Raw genomic sequence first — 20,174 nt, forward strand, 5'->3', positions numbered from 1 at the left:
GAAGGGCTTCAAGCACAACTCCAGCCTCACGGTGCACCGGCGCATCCACACCGGGGAGAGGCCCTATGAGTGTGGGAAGTGTGGGAAGAGCTTCATACAGAGGTCTAGCCTGTTCGAACACCAGGTGATCCACACTGGGGAACGGCCCTATGAGTGCTTGGAATGTGGGAAGAGCTTTGGGTGGAGCTCTGCCTTGGGAATACACCAGCGCATCCACACTGGGGAGAGGCCCTACGAGTGTCCCCAGTGTGGGAAGAGGTTTCAAACCAGCTCCGATGTCCTCAAGCATGAGCGGATTCACACAGAGGAGAGGCCCTACCGCTGCCCCGACTGTGGGAAGGGCTTCAAGCACAACTTCCACCTCACCGTGCACCGGCGCATCCACACCGGGGAGAGGCCCTACGAGTGTGGGAAGTGTGGGAAGAGCTTCACACAGAGATCAACCTTGACCAAACACCAACGGAGGCACCACTAAGGGAAGCCCTGTGAGTGCCCCGAGTGAGGGAAGAGCTTGGAGTGAGGGAAGAGCTTGGAGTGAGGGAAGAGAGTGAGGGAAGAGCTTGGTGCGCTGCTGCAGCTCCATCCCCCATGGGAGGATCCGGGCTGGATGATCCCCAGTGACCCTCGTTGGGCAGAGCCCTGGTGTCCCCGTATGGGGAATAAAACAGAGAGTAAAGCAATGGAGCTGATAAAGGGGCCGGATATCTGAGGCCTGACTGAGCAGAAACTGTGGGAGACACAGACACAGTTTAAGTCTCCCTGGGCAAGAAGAGGGGACAGTGGGGGGTGGCAGGGGTGTGACAGAGGGGATGAGGGGGTGACAAAGGGACAGAGGGGACATCAGATCCCTCCAGGGAGGGGACAAAGGGGTCACTGGGAGGACACAGGGGCCACTGCAGGAGGCCACAAGTGCCACCAGGTCCCTGACACCTCCCCTGTCCCCTCCCCAGGTGTCCCCGTATCAGCTGGAGTCACTGGTGAATGTGGTGGCCACCCTGTGTGTGGCAGCCACCATGACCAGGTTACAGAGGGACGAGCAGCAGCTCATGTCCCCAGAGTCCCTGCACGGGAACCTGAGGAACTTCACCTGGAGTCTCGGTGAGACCCTGGAGCAGGGCGATGTCACCTCCCTGGGCCACCGTGGTGTCCCCTCCCTCGGCCGGGCCCTGGCCGTGCTTGGGGCCACCCCAGGGGCCACCTGGGCCGATGTGAGAGCTGCGGGCTGGGCCTGGCAGGAGTTGGTGGTCAGGCTCGAGGACAGCCGTGCCCTGCTGGCCTGGGATGCCACCGAGCTCCGTGACGCCCGCTGGGACGCGGCCATCGCTGCCATCCGGGCTGGGGACCTGCAGAACGTGGCCACCCGCAGGAGGACAGCTGGGAGCAGCCTGGTGGCCACAGCCCAGCAGCTGAAGGTGTCCCTGGGCAGGGAAAAGAGGGCCTCGGCAGGGCCACCCACAAGGCCCAGGTGGCTGCGGCCACCAACGAGGCCGTGGGAGAGGCCGTGGTGGCCAGCAGCCGAGCCATGGTGGCCACCAGAAGGGGACACTGGGCACAGGTGGCCCTGGGGCCGCTGGAGCGCTTGGTGGAAGAGTGTGAAGGAGGCAGGTGGTTCCCCGAGGAGCTGCAGCGCCGGCTTGGGGACATCGAGGCCATCCTGGAGGGGACAAAGAAGGAGTCCCCCGATGTCCCTGAGGCCTTGGTGGCCGAAGTGGCCGAGTTTGAGCAGCCGTGGGATGTCAGTGCCTGCCTGGGCAAGGATCACCTGCTGGGGACACTTGGGGACATCCACGACCTCCTCTTGAGTCCCTGTGGTGGCTCCGGCGGCCCCGGTGACCCCAGCAGGCGCGCCCTGGCCCAGCGGTGCCAAAAAGCCATGGAGGATCTCCCCAGGCTGCTGCAGCGATGGCACCGCTCTGATGGCATCAGGGACAGTGACATCCTGGTGGACAGCGCTGGCATCACCAGTCCCCTCCTTGCGCGGGATTTGAGACCAATTTGGAGAATTTTCTGGGAATTTTCATGGGCATTGTCCCACATGCTGATGGGAGTTTCTGGGATGATGTTACCAGCTGCACCTGGGGACATTCTGAGAGCACTCAGAAGGCTTTTGCATTCCCCTGCTGCCTTTTGCATTTTTCTGCTTTTTCTATTGGGTTTGGCATTTCTCTATTGCCTTTTGCAGGTTACTATTGACTCCCAGCATTTTGCTCAGGTGCTCATACTGATATTGATTATTGATAATTCCTTGCAGCTGCTCGCTGGCACAATAAAATCTCAGAGTTTGCATGGACAAGTCCAAGGCAGTGTGAGCTTTCTGCCAGGATTTGGGAATCCTTTACGAATCCAATTCTCACATCCCTGGGCCCCCCCGGTCCCGGCACTGTTCCCGGGGGTCCCGCGGCTCTGGGGGGTCAAAGGGGAGGGGGCGGAACCCCCGTGATGGGTGGGGGGCACAAAGGGGGGTCCGGGCCCGGTGTTCGGGGGGTCGGGGGCACTGAAGAGGTGTGGGTGCGTTTTTTGGGGGGTCCCGGTGCTCAGTGAGGGGGGGTCAGTGCTCAGCAGCGGGGCTGTCCAGGGACCCCCCCGGCCCCCCCAAATCCCAGCCGGGTGTGAAAAACAAAGTTCACTAAGGGATTACTAAATAAAGTTTAATCAGGGATAAAAAAGGGTTTTGGGGCTTGGCCAAAGAACTGGCCCTCAACTTAAACCTTCGTTCTCTGGATCCAGTTCCACTGCAAGGCCACGAACACATTCCTGAGTTTTGACATTATTCAAACACTCCCGGGAGGTTTGGGTGTCCCAGGAACTCGTGTTTGGGTCTCACATCTGTCTTGTCTGCAGGACATTCTGTAGATTAAGTCAATATTTTTGATTTCTTCTCATGGTTCCACCCTGTTGTTTCAGGCCCCCGATAAATTCATAAATTCTTCTGAGCTTTGTGTCACTGGTATCACCTGGTGAGGCTGGTCCGCAGATGTGGGAAACAACTGAATTGTTTTACACCTGAGTCAGTCACACAAAAGTATTTTAACATTGCATAGTCTCTATTTCAATATTTATTATTGATCTATTTAATGATTATCTATTTTTAATATTCTAAGGCCTATGACATAATATCTGTTTATTACTCTAGCAGTAAATTTATTATACACTGCACACATAAAGGGAGCGATTTTATTGTACCAGCGAGCAGCTGCAAGGAATTATCAGTAATCAATATCAAGTACCACAGCAAAATCCTCGTGCTCAATAACAACGTGCAGAAGGCAATACAGAATTTCAAAAGCTGATTATTCTATTGTCATTTATAACCCGGCTCTGCTGCAAGGCACCGAGGGGCTCATTCATCCCCTGACCCACCGCCACCCCCATCAGTGTCCCCAGAGCATCCTCAGAATGTCCCCAAGTGTCCCCAATGACATCACCCCAGGAATTCCCATCGGCATTTGGGACAATTGCAATGAAAATTCCCAGAAAATTCCCCAAATTCGTCTCAAATCCAGTGTGGTTTGTGGAGAGGGGAGAAGTGACAGCAGCGATGTCCCTGATGATGTCACCGTCCCCGAGGACGTCACAGCGGTGACATCGCTGTCCCTGCAGCAGCCTCCAGATGTCCTCTGTGAAAAATGCATATTTTATGGTTGGCTTTTTGCAGGTATTAAATTGAATAGGATTTGTATTATGTTATTGGCCTGGTTTGTAATATAAGCTTGTATTCTATTTGCCATCTGTTGGAGGTTGGGCAGGTTTGTTATCTCTCCCAAAGACAATGGTTTGCTCCGAAGAGGTAATCGTTTGTTAATGGGCCATTGACTGGCTCACTGCAGGGCTGGTAACGTAACACCATCCCATTGTGAGATGCTCCACCCAGAGGGGGAAGCCAAGCACTCTTTTATGGTATAAAGGGGTAGCTTTTGGGGGGACAGAGCAGCTCTCTCTTTGCGGGATTCAGAGAAGCGGCACCTTCGGTGGGATTCCCAGAGAAGTGGCCCCTTCGCTGGATTCCCAGAGGAAGACCAGCCCAACTGCCACCAGATCTTCAGAGAAAACTATACCCTTCTAAAGATCGCCACTTCAGCTGCAATTCATCAGCCACTGCAAGAGGAGCAGCTGTCATTTCAACCGGACTGCTACCAACACCCCGAATCCTCAGGTTGTGGACTTTTTTCACTAGTTTTGTTTCTACCGATTGCATTTGCCTTTTTAAATTGTTATTTAGTTTCTCCTAGTAAAGAATTGTTACTCCCATTCCCATATCTTTGCCTGAGAGCCTTTTAATTTAAAAATCCTGGTAATTCGGAGGGAGGGGGGTTTACCTTCTCCATTGCACAGGAGGCTTTGCCCTCCTTCACAGACTCCTGTCTTGTCAAACCAAGACGGTTACATTGATTAGTGTTATAAATTGTGACACGACAATTTGAAGTGTCTTAATTCAATAAAGCAATTTTATTTAAAACAGCAAGCGAGTAAGGCAGGCAAAGCACAGTGCTGGGCGGCCGGGGAGTCTCCTGCTCCACCAACGGCGCGCAAAAATGTTCTCTCCCAACCTTCCTTTTATCCCCCCCCTCCTCCTTGCAGACGTGACTATCCAGATGTAGTCTGAGTCTGGTCGTTGTGATAGCTTCTAAGTCTCTTCTTTTGAGATACAGCAAGCAGACCAGATACACACACACCCAGGACTTTAATCTCAACCTCCTTATCACCTTGTAAGCAAATAAGCATTTCAAAGACACACCAGTACATTCTTATGCAAACCTAGGTAAGTAAGCATACCACAGTCTTGCTTCAGTGAACAAATGATCTTCCACTTATCTCAATTCCCCCCTTTTTCTTGTTCATCTTTATTTTGTTCACTGAATCTTTGTAACTCTTGGTGACTTAGTATTAGGGTCTCATCTACATCGTGTATGGGTTCATGTTTTGCCCTAATGAGCATTAAATGTGCTGCCTCTAAGCGTCCCTTTACTATTTTTATTGCCTTATTGAAGATGCATGGCCCAAAGGTCAGTCCCAATATTATCAGTATCAGAGGTCCTGCAAGGGTGGATAACAAGGTAGTTAACCAAGGAGATTGATTGAACCATGATTCATACCAACTTTGCTGTGCCTCTCTTTCCCTCTTTCTCTGCTCTAATCTTCTCCTTAATTCTGCCATGGTGTCTGTAACAACTCCAGTATGATCAGCGTATGCACAGCATTCCTCCTTCAGGGCTACACACAATCCCCCTTGTTGTAATAATAGCAAGTCTAAACCCCTTCTGTTCTGCAACACCACCTCAGATAGGGACCTTAATGATTTTACCAATCCATCGATGGCCTGCTCAATTTTACTCAGATCTTCATCTACTGAAATTCTTAATGCTTTAAATTTCTTTTGTTGATTTACTAGGGATGCCACCCCAGTTCCAGCTCCTATTCCCCCGATGGTAAGGAGAGTTGCAATAGTTAAGGCAGTGAGGGGTTCCCTTTTCATTAGATGGTGTTCTGGCACAGTTTGTTGTTCATATATGTAGTCACTTGTATGGTAGGTAATTCTGGGTATAATCGTTACCTGGATGCAGTAGTCTTGGTTTGGATTAAACAGTTTCAGTGAGATGCACGGTGTGACACCCAGAGTGTTACATACCCACTTAGTGTTAGCTGCTGGCAATAGCCAGTCAGCCGGTTTCTTCCCACCTGTTTCTATTACTCCACAAAGGTATTCTCTTTGTGTTGGGATTTTTCCTATGCATCTCCCTTTCCCTGTTACCTGAGCCAAGGTAAGCCCCGGTGTTGTCTCTTTACCCTTTTTCCACAAACACTGATTCGGATTAGTTCCATTCACTCTTCTGGGCTTTGCAGTGACTCCTATGGCTTCATAAAATGGGGGTCTTAAATTATAGCACAGCCAACAGTCTTCCGTCAGTTTTGGGTTGGTTCTGTTTAGGACACCATAACTCGCTTTCATAATCTTCCAGAGTATATTACCTTCCTGGGTTTTTTCCTGTTCGACTCCTGAAGTGTTTTCATTCTGAATTTTATTCTGGGTCTGATCCCTTTCTTTTGTTTGGTTGGCTAAAACAACCTCCTTTTCTAATAACACTGGGTTTGGCCCTACAGGTTCAGGATCAGGGGGCACAATTTCCTTCTTTATAAATATTAAGCTACCAAAATTGCCAAAATCAGCCGAATATAAATGAACGCCCCAAGTTTTTCCAATTAACCATATACTATCCTCTGGCCTTAATGCAGTAATTTGTATATTCCTGCAAATATTTTCTGGGGGTTTATGACCTGCCCTGTAGCCGGGAGGAATACAACCATCTGGCTTCCAGACCACCTTAATGTATGGATCAGGAGTGGGGGGGTCCCATGTACCAGCTATTGTTTCACAACCCCAATATGCACAGTAATATTGTCCAGGACTATTGCAATACCCTTTACCAGGATTCGAAGCAGGACACATATAAAACGATGAAACCCAATGGGAACCCCAACGAGTACCTAAGGATGCCACAGGTAACTGGAAAGTGGGAGCTCCAGCTGTAGTATTGCTCCTTATAACTCGTGAATCCTCCCATCTTCCTAAAGTCCACTTGAAAGGTTCATGAGTTGTTACTTCCGCAGTATTACAAGATATACAAAGGAAAATCACAAGCAGTAAGCAAATGGCATGTGGGGTCTGGTTTCTCACACTGCAACAATTATATCCTTGTGACTTCTTTCCCTCTATTAACTGGTTATCACCAAAATACCCTTGAGCCCAAAAACTATTTCTGCCTTTGTTACTCCCAGTCCCGGGGTAGTTCCGCAAATATTGCTTGCGTATTCCATCCTGAGGGCTCCTTCCTCCACAGCTGTTTACTTCTCTGCCTCGCCTGTCGACTCGGGTGCTTCGAGCCACAGGGTGTACCATCTTCTCGGCAGCAAGAATATTCTTCAGGAGGGGATTTATGCCCTCTAGTGCCTTGCCGCATGCAGTAAGAACGCCAATTCTGATCTTTTACCTCTGGTGCGGTACAACTGACCCCTTTTAGGTCTTTCCTACAAAGGCCTTCTATGACCTCTGCCACAAGTGGGCTCGGCTCGTTTGTATGGTAGCAGTAATAGTCTGGGTGAATGCCTTTTGAGAAAATTTCCCACCACTCTTTAGATTCCAATCGGATTTCCCCTCTAGTCACTTTACAGGTCAGTACCCAAGCTGTAATCTCTCTTTGTACATTCCAACAGGAATTGCAAGTTCCTCGTGGAGGATACCCTCTGTTGCAATGTGACCACCACCGTTCCCCACACACCTTACAGATATAGCATACAAAAGGATAGCAATTACAATCTTGATTTTTACACTTTACTCTAACACTTGAATTACTAATTAGTCTACTATCTAAGTAATATAAGTCTGATGTGTATTCAATCTGAGAAGAGTCCATTAGTTTCTCTGTAACTTCAATTTCAGGTTCCCGGGAGGACTGGTTACTTGCCACACAGTGTTGTTAACTGGTCCTTTTACTCGACTGGCATGTGTCCATCCTCTTTCTGCAGTCCGAATTGCAGTTTCTGTAGTGAGTAACACAAGATAAGGACCTTCCCATTGTGGGGTTAGTGTAGATTCTTTCCAGGATTTTATTAACACATAGTCTCCTGGGTATATTTTATGTATTTTTAAATCTAAAGGGGGTCTTTGCGTAATGATTCCTTTTTCCCAAAGTTCATTGCGGCGTTTCATTAAGGCAATAATATATGAGGTTATTTTATAGTCCTTCAACCGGGGGTGGTCTCGGGGTTCCTCCAAATCATATGGCATCCCGTATAGCATTTCAAAAGAGGAAATCCCAACATCTGCTCTGGGTCTTGTTCTTATGTACAATAGGGCTAAAGGGAGACACTTGACCCATGTCAATTTTGTTTCTATTATTAATTTGGTTAATTGCTTTTTTAGTTCCCCATTCATTCTTTCCACTCTTCCCGAACTTTGGGGATGCCATGGGGTATGGTATTCCCACTTAATTCCCAGAGCATGTGAGATATCCTCAGTTATTTTGGACACAAAGTGGGGTCCCCCTATCAGAATCTATTGTTTCTACTATCCCATATCTAGGGATTATTTCTTCTAATAATATTCTGACCACTGTCTGAGCAGTAGTCCGAGTAGTGGGGTAAGCTTCTACAAAATGGGTGAGATGATCTACTATTACTAACAAATATTTATATCTACCCACTTTAGGCAATTCAGTGAAGTCTATTTTTATTTTGGCAAAAGGCCTGTGAGCTAATTCCCTTCCTCCCATGGGCCTTTCTCTAAGATGTTTTCTGTTTACTTTTTGACAGATCAGACAATCTCCCACTACTCTTTTAGCCAAATCATAGATTCCAATACTCATATATTTAGTGGCAAATTGATCTACTAATGCCTGAGTTCCCCAATGAGTCTGGTCATGCAATCTTTGCAAAATTTCTGAGGCCTTGCTTTTAGGTAAAACAGTTCTCCCATCTGGGAGCTTCCATTGCCCTTCAGACCCCTCCTCAATTCCCATCTTTTGTAATTTTTCCTTTTCTTGAGTGGTAAAACTATATATTTGCCATTTTTCTTTGGGGGAGTCCACAGATACAGTGTCGCTCTGCCCCATGTCCCCCCGAGTTCGTAGGGCTGCTTTCTTGGCTTCTTGGTCAGCTAAATTATTTCCCCTGTTTCTAAAGTCCAATCCTCTCTGGTGTCCCCTTAAGTGGACCACAGCAATTTGAGCCGGGCCCCTTAAGGCATTTAAAACTTGGACAATTAGCTCTTGATGAATTAGATCTTTTCCCTGTGAGTTTATAAGTCCCCTCTCTTCCCAAATTTTTCCAAATGTGTGCACTACCCCATATGCATATTTAGAGTCTGTGTATATTGTTCCAATTTTTCCTTTTAATAACCTTAAAGCCCTGAGTACTGCATATAATTCACAAGCTTGTGCAGACCAGGAGTTACTTAGTGGTCCGGATTCAATTACCTTTAAATCTTTTTCCGCAATTATAGCATATCCTGACTTTCTTTTCCCTTCTACAACCCGAGAAGAACCATCTACAAACAATCGCTCCCCTTCGTCCAATTCTTCCTCTTCCAGATCGGGTCTAATTTTTGTTTGACTTTCAATAGTTTGAAAACAGTCATGTGCTAACTTTTCATCACAGGGTTTCCCATACAAAAATTGGGCAGGATTTTGCGAGGTAACCACTTCAAGTGACAAATTGGGGGAATCAATTAAAATACCTTCATACTTCAGAAGCCTAGAATCTGTAATCCATTTATCAGCTTTCTGTTGTAAGATTCCTCTGATATTATGTGGGGATAATACTTTCAATTTTCCATTAAAAGTTATTTTATGAGCCTCTTCTACCAAAAGGGCAGTGGCTACTATAGCCTGCAAGCATGTAGGCCATCCTCTGCTCACCGGATCCAGTAATTTAGATAAATATGCTACAGGCTTCTTTTTATCCACCCATTCTTGGGTTAAAACCCCGTATGCTGTTCCCCCCTCCGTATTAACAAACAAATAGAAGGGTCTTTTAAAATCAGGTAGGCTGAGGACTGGCGCGTTTACCAAATCATTCTGGAGCTTCTGGAGTCGCTGATCATCCGTGGGGCTCCATTTCATTAGGCTATCTTGGCTTAATTTATCATAGAGGAATCTGACCTTCTGACTGTAATTTTCAATCCATTGTCTGCAATATGCAATTAACCCCAGTAGCTGACGAACTTGCCTTTTATTTCTGGGGGCTGGAATCGAGAGGATTCCTTTCACTCTTTCAGGATCAATCTTTTACCCCTCCACTTAAATAATGCCCCAAATACTTCACCTCCTCCTCTACAAACTGTAATTTAGATTTGGATACTTTTAGTCCTTTTAGGCTTAGGAAGTTTAGTAATTTAATACTTTCTTGCCTCACTGTTTCTTCTCCTGTCCCGCTTGGGGATTTGGGATCATACCAATGCTTTGTTCTCTTAGGGGAAACATCCCCAATTCCTGTTCCTTTTTCCAAGTCTGACTTCTAGTTACCCTACGATTGTTTTCCCTTGTTCCTCCACTCTCTGCCTCATCATCAGAGTCTGAAGGAGCCGTGGGGACCCCGGGGCCAACCGGGTCCGCAGGCAGCTGGGGATATATATTTTGACTAGCAGGGGGCGGGAGTGGAGGAATATATGGAGGAGGAATGTAGGGGGGCATATTATCTTCCTCCTTGTTTTTCTTGTTCTTTTCCCTGGCTGATAAGGCAAATAGTTTTGTCCTTGTCTCCCCAACTGTCCACAGGGAAGCATATTCGCTCTCTTCTGAATCAAAGGCTTCCTTTGAGTTAACATATATATTTAGAGCCTGACAAATCCAATCCTCAAAGGACCCGAATACCGGCCAATACAAATGGTCTCCCCTAATTTGTTTCCCCCCCCCCCACTTCCATACAATAATGTATCATTTTAACTTTGTCTTTCCCTTTTCTAGATGGGAAAGCATCCCAATTAATTATCATCAAACCCAAGGGGCTATCCCTGGGAATCTGGGGAAGCTTAGCATGGGTCCCCTCTCCCATGGGACCAGAGGGCTTGCTTTTCCTCTGTCCCATCTTCCGGAGTGCACTCAATTTCTCACACACATGCTCCCCTGGTTCGTGGCCCAGCCCCTCGCGGGGAATGGAAAACGCACTAATACAGAGTCCGCACTCACTTGGTCTCCACGAGACCTCTCACACACAGCACTCCGGGAAAACCACCCCAAACCGAGCGGGAAACCGGCCTATACTCACGCGTCCTGCGTCTTCGCTGGTTCTTTGTGCACAAAGTTTACAGGGGTAACCAGTTCTCCTTTGCCCGTTACTCAATTTAGGTTCGTCAGTGGAGAGTGATCAGAAAGCCTGGGGCAGCCGGGCCGCCATAAGGGCGGGGCGCCTCCCGATCGTCCCGTAGCGACTGATCTACTTCTCCATCTGAGTCACGGCACCAAATTGTTATAAATTGTGATACGACAATTTGAAGTGTCTTAATTCAATAAAGCAATTTTATTTAAAATAGCAAGCGAGTAAGGCAGGCAAAGCACAGCGCTGGGCGGCCGGGGAGTCTCCTGCTCCACCAACGGCGCGCAAAAATGTTCTCTCCCAACCTTCCTTTTATCCCCCCCCTTCTCCTTGCAGGCGTGACTCTCCAGATGTAGTCTGAGTCTGGTCGTTGTGATAGCTTCTAAGTCTCTTTTTTTGAGATACAGCAAGCAGACCAGATACACACACCCAGGACTCTAATCTCAACGTCCTTATCACCTTGTAAGCAAATAAGCATTTCAAAGACACACCAGTACATTCTTATGCAAACCAAGGTAAGCGAGCATACCACAGTGAACAAATGATCTTCCACTTATCTCACCCCCTGCCGCCCCCTCCGCCCGCAGCCGGCCCCGAGCCCCCGCAGAGCCCGGCGCGGCTCCCACCTGCGCCGGGGCCGCCTCCGAGCTCCGCCGCCGCCGCCTCACCGCGCTCCGGCCACTGCCGCCGCTGCCGGGCCCGCACAGCCGCTCGGCCAATGGCGGCGCCGGGCGGCTACGGCCGCCCTCAGCCCGCCGCCGGGGCCGCGCCGCGCCCCGCTCCCACCAATCAGCGCGCCGCAACCGCGACTGACGGCACCGGCGGCCAATGGCAGCGAGCTCGGGGCGGGCTCTGCGCACGGCCCCGCCTCGCCCCGCGCTCTCGGCGCCCCCGGGCTGCGTGAGGGGAAAGCCGGAGATGAGCAACAGCCCCGGCACGGGCCCGGGCCGAGCCGGGATTGAGCTGCCCACACAAACAAACTTCTCCGCGCCTCCCGCCACGGCTTTCCCGGCCCTGCGCCTTCCGTGCCTCCGCCTCTGCGGGAAGCCCAGGAGCCTCACTTCTCCTGCCCCTCGTTAGCGCATCAGTGCTTCGCTTTGATTTCCCCCCTAAAGGGAAACCTGCCCCAAGCCCTGTGGGTGGGTGGGGCAGGGGAGAGATTTCTGTCAGAAAACTCCAAAGACTCAGAGCAGAAGAAGGAGAAGTCAGCGCAGAGCCTTAAATGCAGCTTTCCCCACGCCTCCCTGCTCCCAGCTGCACCTCCTCCCCCGGCAGGGCAGGAGACAGGGAATGGGGCCATGCTCAGCTCATCCCCCGGGGCTTCTCCCTCTGCTCAGGGACAGGAGTCGTTCCCTGCTGCACCCTGCGCTCTCTCCCGGCCGAGACTTCTCCCGGAACTTCTCGGAGCGGAGTCCATCCCCTGGGCACAGCCCCCTCCGAGTGCTGCAGCGTGGGTCACTGTGCCACGGGCTCGGTCCTGCCAGGACAGCCTGCTCCAGCGGGGCCCCTCTGCCCGCGGGCTCACAGCCTCCTCTCAGGCATCGCCGAGCTCCAGCCCGGCTCCTGCAGGGGCTGCAGGGGATCTCTGCATCCCCATGGACCTGCAGGGGATCTCTGCGGCCCCATTGTAATATATGTTATGGAATAATTTGTGCTTTTGTAAAATATACATCATGTCAGTTTTGCTTGTAGAAAAAGAATCTTCAAGTTTTAAATGACCAGTGGCTGCAGCCGGGGCTGGAGACACCACAGTTGGCAGAGAAAGAAAGACCTAATTTACAAATGAAAAAAGGTAGCTCGGTGCAGAGATGGGCCCTTTCCGGGGAAAATCCAGGAGACACCCAACGTTTAACCCCTGGTCTGCCAGGGAGCCAGGAAACCAGGCTCACGGGCACCCCGCCCTTGCAGCTGCTGAGGAGGCTGCTGGGCTGTGCTTCAGCAGAGGAGATGGAATATGGCTTACCACTCTGCCCTTTGCTAAAAACGGAGAATGGGTTGGGGGGTTTGGGCTCTGAGCACACAGGAGCCTGGCCCAGGCACAGGCCGTGGTGGGACAGGGGCACAGGAGCCTTCTGTGACTGACCGTGGCTCTCTGGTTTCTCTCTGCAGGCTGCCAGCTCCTCACGCCATGGAAACGGCCCCACTTGGCCTGCCAGTCTGGGAGGGCTGGAGGGCTGTGGGTACTCATTTGCTATCAAAAATAAATTGTGGTTTTTTGACATTGTCATCATCAGAACATTTCTTTCATCCTTTTCCAAGCTTTTGGCCCCACTTCCTCCAGGGTAATATTTTTGTGTCCTTCCTCAAGCAGTTGATGGCATTTGGCAGGGGGGGTTTAGCAATGTGAAAAGTTCAACAACAGCTCTAGTTGCCAACTGCAGCAGCCCCTTCAGGAGCCCTGAGCTGCCAGCGAGGTCCACGTGTGCCTTGCAAAAGGGAGTGGTTTGCAGAGATGGGGTTGTTGCCCTGCTGCAAAAGCTGGGAGCAGATCAGAAGTGGCAAAATGCCATTTTGGCTCAACCCCCACCCAGGTTCTTTATCTTTTCCCTCTGTGATGGGCAGACAGGGCTGGATCCAGCGAGGTTCAAGTTCTGGGTGCTCCCTGGCACCAAAGGGATCAAGTAAACTCTTGTATGCAGTGACTGCAATAGGGCTACTGAAGGAAAAAAGGGAATGTCACGAGATGGGGAATCCTTCTTGTCTCCTTTGTCTCCCCAGGAGCCCCTTGGGAAGAGAAATGCCCACACGGGTTTATCTAACTCCTTCCCAGTGTGGGCCAGGGCCAAAAGTGAAGATGATAAAAAAAGTTGCAGACTTCCCATTCTTTAGGAATCCATTAAGCACAGGGAAACGGCAAGGATTCATTTGTCACGTGTGCATGGGAAAGGCAGAAAGGTCAGAACGAGGAAGACTTATTTTACTTCTTCATTTTGGAGATCCCTCCCCAAAATGGACCCCCGAGTCATTTCAGGGAACAGAACCACACATGCTTAATTGCCTTTTTGCCAATTAGCATGTGAAGCGGAGCAGAGGAAGTGACAGGGATATGAATATGCATTCATATTTTGTGTATTCAAGACTTCTGTAAATAAAAAAGCTTTGTAATACCTGTGATTTTTGCAGTGTGCATGAGGGAATTATCCCACGTACTGCCTGGCTGTCTCAATAAACATACACTTTCTAACTTTAAACTCTTAGAGAGTTTTTGTCTGTCTCAGTTGGAGATCGATATTAGATCGATATTCATATTTTAGGAAATATACACATGTGGCAGCTCTCCAGGGCTCTCCCCTCTGCTGGGAGCTGTGGCTGGAGCTCTGGGGGCCAGCAGAGCTTTCCTGCACAGGCTGCTCCTCTGAAGGCAGAGCAGTGTCAGCCTGCAGAGCACAGTTGGGACACACTTGGTCCTTCTGGAGTGCCCAAAGGGATGCAAGGAGGGCAGAGGTGTCTGTCAGAGCAGGACATGCTGGCTTGCTCTTCACATCTAAAAGTGTGAATGCATCAGTGCTGGAGACTGAGGCCCAATTTATCTTCACCCCAGCCTCAGACAGGAACACTATTTAGCAGTTTTTCCATCCTGCCTTTCATCTTCAAAGGGTACCTCAAGGCCTAATTAGGGTGAGATCCTGCTTGGGCTCAATTTGGGGATTTAATTCCGCTTCAGCTGTCCACAGAGAGAGAGGGAGAGAAATGAGAAGATGGATGTCCAGGGCAAAACTCTCTCCTAAACCCTGCAGTTGTTTGGGTCTGGGGTCAGTGACAGCCTGTGGCAGGGATCACCTGAGCAATGGATGTGTGTGTTTGCTTTGTTGTGCAATCCCAAAAAAAGCAGCTGCATCTGAAATCATGACCAAATCCCATGCAATTGCTAAAGGGTTCCTGGCTGTCTTGCTCTGTTTTCACAGAACCAGAATTACCTCCCGCTTGCAAAATGTGTTTGAATAGTAATGAGAGTGTTGAGGCCATTTGAGAAGACTGTAGGTGCAGAGAATGTGGTTAGAGCTTGGAGGCTGACAGCTGAGGGGCCATTTCTGCAGAGCTTGCAAGGCCAAATGTCTCTGGCCGTGTGTCCTGTAAGCAGCCCCAGCGAGCAGAGCAATGGGCTGTGGGAGTGGCCCTTGCTGAGCTCTGGTGCCCATCCCAGGGCAGTTTGGCACAGCCCGGCTCCGTCGCTCCAAAAAGCCTCGCCCCGTGTTGGCTGTGGCCTCCTGCCACAGACTCCTCCAGTTAAAGGTCTGCAATGTCCCCTCAGGTGGCCATAAAGAAAATGAGTCTCAGAGGGCAGAACGGGGAACGCGCTGTGAATGAGCTCCTGCTCCTGAAGGACACGAAGAACCCCAACATTGTCAACTCTTTGGACAGGTGAGTGCTCCAGGCCTCATCCCATGCACGGGCCCTGCCTTAACCTTTCCTGGCACCCGTAGTCTGTAGCCTGTTTTGAAAATGCCTGACCCAGCCATATCTTCCCAAAACAGCAGCCTGGCAGTTCGCTCCCTCCATGTGCTTTGGTTGCTTTGGTTTGGTTTTCCCTTCAAGTTGACCCCGTTTTCTGTGTCTTACAACAAGTGCTGATAAATTACAGCAGAAATTATTTCCCTTGGCTTCTTCTTCCCAGCCCTTTTCCATTGCTGCAGATGCCAGGAAAACCAGGGCCTTTTTTCCAGAAATGCCTCATTTGCCCATTTTGCATTGGCCTTGCCTGTTTCTGAAGGGACTTTCTGAAAGGTTTTCTGATTGCTTTTGTCCCAAGTGCTGCAAGGCCTCCTCCCCTGGATAACCCTGGGAGTTGTGTTGCCTTGTTCTGCAGGGAATGGTGGAACTGATGAGCTCAGAAGCTGAACCAGCTGGGGGCCAGTGTTGTGGTTCCACACTGATCTGGGCTGTTGCTAAACTTCATTTTTCACCTGCTTGCCATCTAAGGCCTCTCCTTTCTCACAGGTGTCTCCTCCTTTAGACTGTGCAGATTCCAAGGACTCTGCAGCCTGGCAGGAATGTCTCTCCATCTGATTCTATCCTCATGGACAAGTGACCTGGAAACAAAACTCCACTCCAGGCTTTTCCATGGGGGAATTGAGCACTGCACATTCGTCTCCATGTCACTGCTTTCCTCTTCCAGCTTCCTTGTTGACGGAGATCTCTGGCTGGTGATGGAATACATGGATGGAGGAACTTTGCAGGACGTTGTCAGACAGACATGCATGGCTGAAGGAGAGATGGCAGCTGTCAGTCGGGAGGTGAGGGATCCTGCCTGTGGCTGCCACGGCTTGGGCACGATGGTCCTTCCACAGAGGCGTGAGAACAGGAGTGGCTCCATGCTCAGGGCTCTGTTTCTCTGTTGTTTTTATGAGCTGGAGAAGAAAGAGCCTCTGCAGTGAACGGCCTGCCAGCATCGCTGCACTTCTGCTCTGTTCTTGCTCTCTTTCCTGCTGTTGTGGCACTCTCTGTCTGTTCTGGATTTGATGTGCTGTTCTCAGCTTTGCCTTGAACCGTTTGCCTGGAGCCTGTCTGCTCTGCACTCCTGGCCTGTCACAGCAAAGCTGCTGCTGGCACAATTCAGAACTGTCCTTTCTTGTGTGATAGATTCCAGCCATTGGTTTTTGTCCTGGTGTTTCTTGTTCTCTCTCAGTGCCTGCAGGGCCTGGATTTCCTCCATGCGAACCGGGTGATCCACAGAGATCTGAAGAGCTCCAACATCCTCCTGGGCATGGCCGGCTCTGTCAAGCTGGGTGGGTGTTCCTGGCCAGGCACGGCGCTCCCGGGTGCGGCTGTGGGGCTGCTTCCCAGTGCCGGCCAGAGCCCCACAAGGGCTGCTGGGGGCACTGCCCGGCCCCTGCTGCCAGCTGAGAGTGGCTGCCCCTGCAGAGAGCTCCGGAGAGCAGCAGGGTGCCAGGGGTGGCTTTGCTCTGGGTATGGCCCAGCCAGAGGGGCAGGAGTTGGAATCTAAAGCTTCAAGGGAATCAGTAAAAGCCACTGCACAAAAGCTGAGGGTTTCTTTAAGGGTCCAGTTCCACCTTCCCTTGGCTACAGCCCTGAGCACTTTTCCAGCTGACTTCACTACTGCATTCTCAGACTGAGAGTGGGGAGTCTTGGTGCTTGGTTTCCTCATTCCAGCTGCCTTTGACAGTGTTTGTTTCTGTCCTCAGCTGATTTTGGCCTCTGTGCTCAGCTCAGCTCTGAGCAGGACCGGTGCAGCTCCATGGTTGGCACTGCTCACTGGATGGCCCCAGAAGTTGTGACCAGTTCTCCTTATGGCCCTTAGGTGGACATCTGGTCCTTTGGCATTGTGACCATTGAGATGGTGGAAGGAGAACCTCCTTACTTCAAGGAAACAAGGGCCATGGTAAGAGGCAAATTCTCCAGGGGCTGCAGAGCCCTGTGAGCACAGGGTGACCCTGCACTGGGAGCAGCAGCTGGAGGTTTCTGCACCTGGGAAAGGGAATTCGCAGAGCACTCAAGCCTCAACACAAACAAATATTCTGCAGTCTCCAGCAACAATTTGCTTTGGGATTTATGCTGTTCCAGCTCTTCTGTCTGTGAGGATGACCTGAAAATGTGAATCAAGAGCATCAGCTCTTTCCAATGGCTGTGGCAGCACCAGTGTTTGGGTTTTTTGGTTAGCACAGGACAATGAGCTGTGAGCAGCATCTGTGCCAGGGAGGAAAGTGCCCCTGGAGCTGGGGCTGAGAACCCGGGGTCGCTGTGAGCACCTGTGGGTGGGAAGGAAGCTGGCAGAGCGCTGAGTTTGCTTTTCCTGCAGGCTCGCGCTCTGATCCGGCACAACGGGACCCCGCAGCTGCAGGAGCCCCGGCGCCTGTCGGCTCTGCTGCGGGACTTCCTCGAGTGCAGCCTGGAGCCGGACGAGGAGCAGCGCTGGTCTGCCCAGGAGCTGCTGCAGGTGAATGCCGAGCGGCTGAGGGGAAGCAGCAGCGCCAGGGAGGGGTTTTCTGCTGGGGCCCCTCCGATAGTCTCCAGCCTCGCTGCGTTCCACACGCAAAGCAAGCAGAATCCTCGCCGGGTTTGGCTTGGCAGGGTCCTTTCGAGGTCATCTGCCCCTGGTGCCCCACAAGGAGCAGGGCCATCTTCAGGCAGGTTCGGTGCTCAGAGCCCTGCCTGGCCTGAGCTTGGATGTTCCCAGGGAGGAGGCACCTCCCACATCCCTGGGCACCTTCTGTCAGCGTTTCCCCACTCCTGGCAAAAAGATTCTGCCTTCGATCTAACCTGAGCCTGCTTCCCTCTCCTGAGTTTCAGACCATTTCCCTTTGTCCTGTTGCAACAGAGTCTGTGAGGAAGTTGACTCTGCAAAGTAACAGTTCATTTCTTTCTTTTTTATCCTTTGGGCAGCACCCATTTTTATCATCAGCCAAGCCTCTCTCCAGCCTGACCCCTCTGATCACCGCAGCAAAGCAACTGAGGGAGCAGCAGAGGAGATGAAGCACTTGAGGACAGCTTTTAGTTACAGTAGTTAGTGAGGACAACTAATTAGTGATGGTAGTTAGCAGTGCTAGTTGGTTATGGTAGTTAGGACAGCCTGTTTGTTATGGCTCTTATGACAGCCTGTTTGGTATGGCAGTTTTTTGAATAAAAACTCTCTTAAACCTCAACTCCCTTGAGGTGTCCCTTCCTCCTCCCTCCGTGACTCGGCTGCCCGGAGCAATGTGAGGGGAGAGCGGGCCCAGCCTGGCCCAGAGCTGAGCCCCAGCAGAGCCCTGGCAGAGCCCAGAGCAGCCTCGGATCTGCAGAGTCAGCCTGGGAGGAGGCGCTCGGAGCCTTCTGGGCTGCACCCGACTCTTGGTTACAAACTGCGTGTGCTGGAAAATGCCACCGGCTCTGCCAGAGGGCAGAAGGGGCCCGGGGAAGGCCCCAGTGCTCCCTGCAAGGGAAACACCTGCCCTGGGTTTGTTATAGAGAACTATGTAGTTGGTGGCTTTTGCTCTTATGTCTTGACTTCTGCAACTTATTCTTAATCACAACGATTTTGATACAGTGCAATTTGTAATCAATTTTAAGTGCTTTTGCTGTAGTATAATTTGTCAGCTTTTTGTGGTCAATGCCCTGGTCCCTGTGTAGCTCATATCCTCAGAACATCATTCATGGATGATAGTTTAGTTTGTGCACAGTGTGAAAAACATACATACTAGTTTTGGCTTTTGCAAAATATTGAAGTGGATGCCATGTGTTGTGCATTAGAATGTTAACTTTTGCAGAAGTAGCTGTAGTTGTGAAATAATAACTAATGCTTTTATTTTTGTAACTAACTGACAGTAATAACTCAGAGGTATTTGTGAAACAGCCAATGTTGATTTAAAGTACTTGTGGAAGTAGCTAAAACCGTCTGCATGGCCAGATAACATTTAAGGAACGGGTGTGCTGAGGACCCTGCCGCTGACCCTTCAACTGTCAGGAACTGTCTCCTGCTGATGTGGAAACCCAGGTGTCCCAGGGTGAGGTTCTGGTGTTTGTATCCCCAATCATGGGTTCTGTTCATGTTTGATATTCTGTTCTGTGCTCTCAGAACTGACTCTGAAAGTGAAGGTTTGTTTTGTCTTGTTATCAGCTGGCTCACCTCCCCCCATGGTCTGTTCTCCACAAGAGGCTTGTGTGGGCTGGCTTGGCTTGCTTTTGCTGGCTTTGTTTGCTTGCTCTTGCTTCCGCTCTTGCCTTTGCTTTTTCCTGTTAGTTAGTTGAACTAGGCATTCCATTTTTTTCCCTGGACTGTTTCTTTCCCTTTCCTTCTTCTGAATACCATCCAACCTGCTCTGGTCTGGGACCTGGGAACCCCGAGGAGCACCGGGAGCCTGCGCTCTGTGATCTGCAGCAGCCATCCCCAGTGCCCAGAGCAATCCCCAGCGCCCAGACCCGGGCGACCACCCCCAGGAGAGACTTTCTGGATTTGTCATCTCTTCAGAGTGGTGAAAGAGTTTTGTTGTCATCTGGTGTTGTTCATTTTTTTTAGTGCTGGGGAGTGTTTTGTTTGTTAAATAAACAGGTTCTTTTCCACTTCTCTCAGAGAAAATTCTTCCCAAATCAGGTGGGTGGGGAGGAGCCGTGGGGGTTTGTTTTCTGGGGGCTCCTTCCAGAGGAGGATTTGGGGGATTTGCATTCCAAGAGCACTCAGGGTTGCATGTTGAGGTTATGCCCAAGGGGATCTGGGGTTGGACAACACAGCTGGACTGTAGGTTAAAAATGTCCAAGGGGATCTGGGGCTGGAAAACAGTAACACCTAAAATTCTGCTGGGTTGAGAGACATCCAGGATTAAACCTGCTGGGTTGATGGATTAACATTCCATGAGCACTCAGGGTGTAGATATGTAATGTAGACTGTTTGAAAGCAAAAGGTACCTTGTATGTGAGAGTGAGTGAAAAATAAA

General features: G+C 50.5%; 1 protein-coding gene and 1 long non-coding RNA gene across 2 annotated transcripts in view; one reads left to right on the top strand and one right to left on the bottom strand.

Annotated features, from left to right (window-relative positions):
* The window catches only part of LOC146764282 (uncharacterized), a 220,504-nt gene extending 219,921 nt beyond the window's left edge, over window positions 1–583 (bottom strand). The window contains 2 exon segments of the mRNA XM_085564993.1: window positions 144–171; window positions 549–583. Coding sequence (XP_085421119.1) covers window positions 144–171; window positions 549–583 — 63 coding nt within the window.
* A 16,487-nt stretch (window positions 584–17,070) lies between these two features.
* LOC146764288 (uncharacterized) lies at window positions 17,071–19,807 on the top strand. The gene is made up of 2 exons (XR_014950944.1): window positions 17,071–17,701; window positions 18,148–19,807. It is a non-coding gene; the product is annotated as an uncharacterized LOC146764288 (long non-coding RNA).
* The last annotated feature ends 367 nt before the right edge of the window (window positions 19,808–20,174 follow it).

This window comes from Lonchura striata, chromosome 35 (assembly GCF_050655825.1).
Source record: "Lonchura striata isolate lonStrDom1 chromosome 35, ASM5065582v1, whole genome shotgun sequence".
Lineage (NCBI taxonomy): Eukaryota > Metazoa > Chordata > Aves > Passeriformes > Estrildidae > Lonchura > Lonchura striata.